This window comes from Corvus kubaryi, unplaced genomic scaffold (assembly GCF_017639235.1).
Source record: "Corvus kubaryi isolate FWS band 111438036 unplaced genomic scaffold, C.kubaryi_AGA036_p1.0 66, whole genome shotgun sequence".
Classification (NCBI taxonomy): domain Eukaryota; kingdom Metazoa; phylum Chordata; class Aves; order Passeriformes; family Corvidae; genus Corvus; species Corvus kubaryi.
Genome location: NW_024582054.1, coordinates 35,555,517 through 35,562,010, shown reverse-complemented (window position 1 = coordinate 35,562,010; position 6,494 = coordinate 35,555,517). Strand labels below are relative to the sequence as shown.

General features: G+C 54.5%; 1 protein-coding gene across 2 annotated transcripts in view; it reads right to left on the bottom strand.

The window, feature by feature from the left end:
* Positions 1-4,721: 4,721 nt before the first annotated feature.
* The window catches only part of KLHL28 (kelch like family member 28), an 8,267-nt gene continuing 6,494 nt past the window's right edge, over positions 4,722-6,494 (bottom strand). For both annotated transcript variants that reach the window (XM_042047767.1, XM_042047768.1), the window contains exons 4-5: positions 6,164-6,372; positions 4,722-5,371 (exon numbers count right to left, since the gene is read on the bottom strand). In XM_042047767.1, the coding sequence (XP_041903701.1) occupies positions 5,208-5,371; positions 6,164-6,372 (373 nt within the window). In that variant the 3' untranslated portion in view covers positions 4,722-5,207. The remainder of the gene's footprint in view (positions 5,372-6,163; positions 6,373-6,494) is intronic.

The window sequence follows — 6,494 nt, the reverse complement described above, 5'->3', positions numbered from 1 at the left end:
ACCAGCACCAGCACGGCCCGGATCATCCCCGGTACCGGCACCGGCACCGGCCGGATCATCCCCGGAACCGGCACCGGCTGCATCATCCCCGGTACCGCCCGAATCGTCCCCGGTACCGGCACCCGCACCACCCGGATCATCCCCGGTACCAGCACCATCCTCATCCCCGGTACCGGCACCGCCCGAATCATCGCCGGTACCGACACCATCGCATCTTCCCCTCGGCACCGGCACCACCCAAATCATCGCACCGGCACCGGCACCGCCCGGGGCAGGCTCCAGCCCCGTCCCCGCCGAGCAGCGCAGGCGGGATGGGACACGGGGGCAGCTCCAGGCTCTGCCCGGTTTCCTTCCCCGGGGGATGGAGGAGCTGAAATCCCTTCTCCTGTCCGGAAAGGCTGGGAGAGCTGGGAATGCTCACCTGGAGAAGGGAAGGGACCCCTCAGAGCCCCTTGCAGGGCCTAAAGGGGCTCCAAGAGAGCTGGAGAGGGACTGGGGACAAGGCCTGGAGGGACAGGAGCCAGGGAATGGCTTCCCAGTGCCAGAGGGCAGGGCTGGATGGGAGATTGGGAATTGGGAATTGCTGGCTGGGAGGGTGGGCAGGGGCTGGGCTGGAATTGCCAGAGCAGCTGGGGCTGCCCCTGGATCCCTGGCAGTGCCCAAGGCCAGGCTGGACATTGGGGCTGGGAGCAGCCTGGGACAGTGGGAGGTGTCCCTGCCCATGGAAAGGGGGTAGCACCGGGTGGGCTTTGAGGTCCCTTCCCACCCAAACCAGTCTGGAATTCTGTGCTTCTCTCAGCAGGCGCAGCAGAGCTCAGGGATGGTTTGGGCTGAGACTTTGATTGTAAAAAGCATAAACCGGAGCATTTGTAGAATATTTTCATATTCTGCCTCCATCTCTCACTGTGCTGACCCTCCCTGCTCAAAGGGGGGTGTCTGTGAGCCCCCTGTACCCACATCCACACCCTGGGCACTTTGAAGCTGCTGGATCCGGATTTCCAGCATCCCCTGGTGACTCAAACATTTCTCTGCGCTGGGAGCAAGGAAAGCAAACCCTTCCTCTCGATGTGATTTCCTGGCAGGACACATATCGGTAATTTGAAGACATTACCTTTTAATTTAGAGAATTTAGGGGAATATGTCCATCTGTTCATCCCTGAGACACACAGGGAGGGGCAGCTGAAGCTTCAGGTGCATTTTTAACCCCAGAGCTGGGCTCAGCACCTCTCAGCCTCTCCCCATTTAACCCCATGTGACAACGGCACAGCCTGAGTTCCAACCCCAATCCCACCCCTTTTCCATGGGCAGGGACACCTCCCACTGTGCCAGGCTGCTCCCAGCCCCAATGTCCAGCCTGGCCTTGGGCACTGCCAGGGATCCAGGGGCAGCCACAGCTGCTCTGGCAATTCCAGCCCAGCCCCTGCCCACCCTCCCAGCCAGCAATTCCCAATTCCCAATCTCCCATCCAGCCCTGCCCTCTGGCACTGGGAAGCCATTCCCTGGCTCCTGTCCCTCCTGGAGCCCCTTTAGGCCCTGCAAGGCCACACTGAGGTCACCCCAAAGCTTCTCTTCTCCAGGCTGAACAATCCCAGTTCTCCCAGGCTTTCCATGGATATGCCCCACTTCCCAGAGCAATAACCGGAGTTAAAATCCCCATGCTCTGATCCTGTGTGTGCTGGAGCTTGTCCAAGTGCGTTAATAATAAATTAAAGCAGCATGGGGGTAAAAACCAGGATTTGATCGTAAACAACTTGGAAAAGTGGGGCAGAAGGGGCAGCAGCCATGGAATGAGGGCAGAGGTGGGAGCAGCTCCAGCGGCTCCAGCAGTGAGCACCAGACAAACCAGGATTTCCCGGGTTTATTTTCCTAAAGGGCTTCACCTCCAATGAAATCATCACAACAACGCTCCGAGAGCACAAGGACAACACCTTGGGAACTGCCAGAGAATCCCAGCACAGCTCAGCTCTTGTCCCGTGGAACTCAAAAGCTGCTTTTGGAAACAAAACCAAACCAGGATGTGGCTGCTAAAACAGAAATAACATAAAGATGTACAGGTAAAACCACAAAACTCCAGGGATCAAAAATCAGGGAAATTTTTACCCCAACCAAAGCACTCCAGCCAAGCCTAAATACAAAATTCCCTGTGCAGTTACTAAACCCTGCTAAAAATCCGAGTTTTCCTTGGGTTTAAAACACAGCACACCGCATAAGGCAAAAATACAAATAAAAAAATAGGAGTTACCATCCAGTTCTTTGTGTTTCAGATCAGTGGAAAGAATTTCAGGCAATTCTGGATGTTTTGCAGCTTCACACAGCGAATGGGGACTTACAGTGAAGTTCACTGAGGTAATGTTATCTCCCAGAAAAAACGTTTGTACCACGGACAAAAACTCCAACCCGTTCCTGGAAGGAAAGCATTCCCAGGGGGAGAGGCTGGCAAGCAGCCCGCACGTGGATATCTTTAAAAAGCAGAAATTCCGAGCTGTATGGACACAAAGAAACCCATTGAAACCCCGCTGTGAAGGGCTTAGCAGACAATCTCAGAGATAAGGAACCGGAACTGGGTGATAACTGGGAGGTAACTGGGAGTTGTGACAGCTCAGCTGCAGGTCCTCGCTTTTCCAGCTCCCAGCCAGACATTCCCAGGGCATTCCTGAGTTTTAACCCAGCTTTACCCTGATTGCTGTGCCTGATCTCCCTCTGCCCAAGCGCTGAAGGGACGGGACAGGGGCACCCGGACAGAAATAGGGGTGGAGTTTCAGGGACGTGATCCCCGAGCTGATCCATCTTTAGGTAAGGAGTTCCCCAATAACAGCAGGGAAATTCATCAGGCATTGCTCCTGAGGAGTGAAAAGCAGTTCCTGCTGCTCTCTGCAGCGTAGCAGTGTCACATCCCACGACACAGGGTCAGTCATTCACCTCAGCACCTCCTCTGACCGCATTCCAAGGGAGGAATGCCCCATGGAAAGGGGTGGAACAAGGTGGTCTTTGAAGCGCCTTTCACCCCAAACCCTTCTGGGGTTTATCATTCCCACTGCCTGGGGAAAGGGAATAAAACATTTTGCAATTTCCAATGCTTTGACTTCCATAAATGAGAGATGTTGATATAAATAATCACCATAATATGGATTTTTCCTTCTGATTGATGGAGTTTTTTTTAATGATGATTTTGTTGTTTACGGATTTTCTGTTGTGATCCATCTCTGGCAGTGCCCAAGGCCAGGCTGGACATTGGGGCTGGAGCAGCCTGGCACAGTGGGAGGTGTCCCTGCCATGGCAGGGGTGGCACTGGGTGGGACTGAAGGTCCCTTCCCAGCCAAACCATCCTGGGATTCCAGGATTCCTCCTCCTCCCCACACACAAACCTGCAAACACAGCCATGGAGCCCCTCCTGTCCTGCCCACAGATGTCCTGGAATAATTAAACCAGGCTTTTATGGCTGTCACTGGAATTCCTGGGGGTCAAATGAACAACTCCAGCATTTTCAATGCAGTTTCTCTCATTTACATTCAAAGTCCTGCTCAGTTCCACCAAATCTGAAGGAGGCCTCCCGGATTTTATGGTCTGTGCCAACACCCAGGATCTCTGAATGATGCTTTATGGTGCCAGCACCCGGCTGGACTGGTGAAATCCCAGTGTTTGGGATGGAAGAGCAGGAGCAGCCATGGCTGCAAGCAGCTCTGCAGAATTCAGGCTAAATCCAGAGCACTCAACCCTCCCCATTCAGCAAAATCATAAAGAAATGGCTTTTAGAGCAACTACTTCAAATATTATTGCACCTTTCAAAATAACACTGTGTGGGCTTGGAAAACAAACCCTGAATATGTCAAAATAACGGGAAAGGAAACTGGAGGCAAAAAAAAATCCTCAGTACCACAATGGGCAGACAGACACCACACAAATTCAAGGTGACTGAGAGCAGAAGACAACCCAAAAAGGTGCTAAATTAGTTAAATTCCATTTTACATGATGGTTATAACCCACAGCATCACTTTCTCTCTCTCTGGCCCAGTTTTCAGTGAGTTCAGGGCTGTCACCCAGTGGGATTTGGGTTAATCCCAGGATCTGCCCCTCAGCAGGACACACATTTGGGATGAGCCCTGCCTTCACTCCCTGCACTGGAGTCTGAGGAACCCGAGCTGGGCTCCCCCTGTTTGTGAGAATGGCGACAGCGACCCTAAATCCGATAAAAAACCCCACTGAAATACCCAAGAGAGGGAGCTCGTTCCATAGGGGCTGAGGCTGCAGAGCTGCAGAGGCACGGGGGGGTGGAGCAAAGAAGAAACCAAACCAGTGGAACAATCCAAACATGCTTTATGCACTGAAATCAGGAACAGCCTCGTGGGTACCCCTACATTTAGCACCATTGTGAGCTGGGAACACTCAGAGGAAGCAATCATACAGCCCTTGAGAAAAGGGGGAACACGGACACGAGCGCGCTGGGGACGAGGACGGGATGGGCTGGCTTGGAGGTTTTATTGGATATCATGCTAGGAATGCTGCTGCTGTGAGCTCTGCTCACATTCCAACTGCAAGCACACAGCAGGATAGAGTCAGTTCATCTAGCACTCGTTTCTCCACAAGGAAACAGAAAGGAAAAGTTAAAAATGCAAATTCTCTTCATCAGATCCAAAAACGTCACAAGGAGGCAACAAATTTGCCTTGTAAATGTCTCCAAGGATCATCCCAGCCCTCCTAGCAGGAAGCAGGTGACAAAGGAGTACAGGCAACATCCTATGGCATTTATTATTTACAAACTTTGAGATACAGAAACAAGGCAGCCCTTGAGTTACTGGTCATAAAAAACCCCGTGAAGCACTGGCGCTTTCCCCACGTGCACACACAGCCAGGGGTCAGCACCCCTGCACTCGCCCCACGCTCTCACCCCGCTTCACCCCAGCACAGGGAACTCCACATTCCAGAGGAGGAAGAGACAAAAGCTCCAGGAAGGGTTGGATGGACAAATTCCCAACTGGATCCCAGTTCTCTCCCAAATCCACTGCCACGAGCAGGGTGCCAGCCAAACCCAGCTGGACACTCCGCTTCCCACCCTCTGCTACTGCAGTAACAAAGGAGAACTACGGCAAGGACCGAATCCCTCCTCGTTTCCATGGCAAGGCGAGCTGCAGCGCCGGGGCCGCCGCTCCGCGGGATCGCCGTGCAGCAGGATCAGCTCCGGCCGAGGCCAGCGGCGAGCGGGCAGGGCCTCAGAGGGCGGTGAGGCCGAAGTTGCAGCGGCAGTACATCATCCCCGCCGAGTCCAGCCACGAGTCCGAGATGGGCTCGTACCTCTGCACCGTGTTCAGGTAGGATGAGCCCGAGTGCCCCCCCACCACGTACAGGTGGTTATCGATCACCGCCGCCCCCACGCCTGCGGACGAGAGCACGGCATCAGCACCTCTGGGAAGCACTGCCACTTCTGTCCCCAGCTGGAATCGCCCCCCTCCACCCAGGGGCTGACCCCAGAGTGCTCACTGTCTGAATAAAAAGGTCTGGCACTCCTTTTGTGCTCTTCTCATCCCCTTTCCTAGGATAAAACAACATCCCTCTGTCCCAGTGCCCCTTGTCAGGGACACTATGGGATAGGATCAGGGAATATCTTGAGCTGGAGGGACCCACAGGGATCACCCAGCCCAGCTCCTGTCCCGGCCCAGACCCCCCAACAACCCCACCCTGGGCATCCCTGGCAGCGCTGTCCAAACGCTCCTGGAGCTCTGGCAGCCTCGGGGCCGTGCCCATTCCCTGGGGAGCCTGGGCAGTACCCAGCACCCTCTGGGGAAGAGCCTTTCCCTAAAATCCAACCTAAACCTGCCCTGGCCCGGCTCCAGCCGCTCCCTGGGTGCTGTCCCTGTCGCAGGCAGCAGAGATTGGAGCTGCAGCACAACCCTGCGCCCCTGAGCCTCCACACTCAACAAAATACAACAGAACAGTGACCAAGAACTGCAGAAACTCATCACTGCTGAAATCACTGATAAAACAGCGGGTAGAGCAGAATTACTACTTCCTATTACTTTTGTTACAGCTCAGCATTAATAAACTGAACTTGGAGAAATCAAGATCCTCTCACAGGGCTGGTGAAGTGACCTTCACCCACAGATGGAGTCCCTGCCACTCTCCCTGCAGCTTCTACCAGCTCAGAGGGTTCATTTCTGCCATGTCCCACCTGTCCTGGGCTCCTTCATGGGCCGGCACACCGTCCACTGGTTCTGGTGGGGGTCGTATCTCTCGATGCTGGACAGGTGGGACACTCCATTGTGTCCCCCCACCACGAAGATGAAGCCCAGCATGACCCCCACCCCAAAGTTTATCCGTTTGTCAGCCATGGAGGCCACGGTTTCCCAGGAGTTCTTGCTCGGATCGTAGCGCTCCATGCTGCAAGGAAAACACAGCTGTGATCCCGGGATCTCAGGGGTGGGGATTCACTGCACGGGTGATCCCGGGATCTCAGGGATGGGGATCCACTGCAGGGGTGTCACAGGCACAGCCAGGATCCT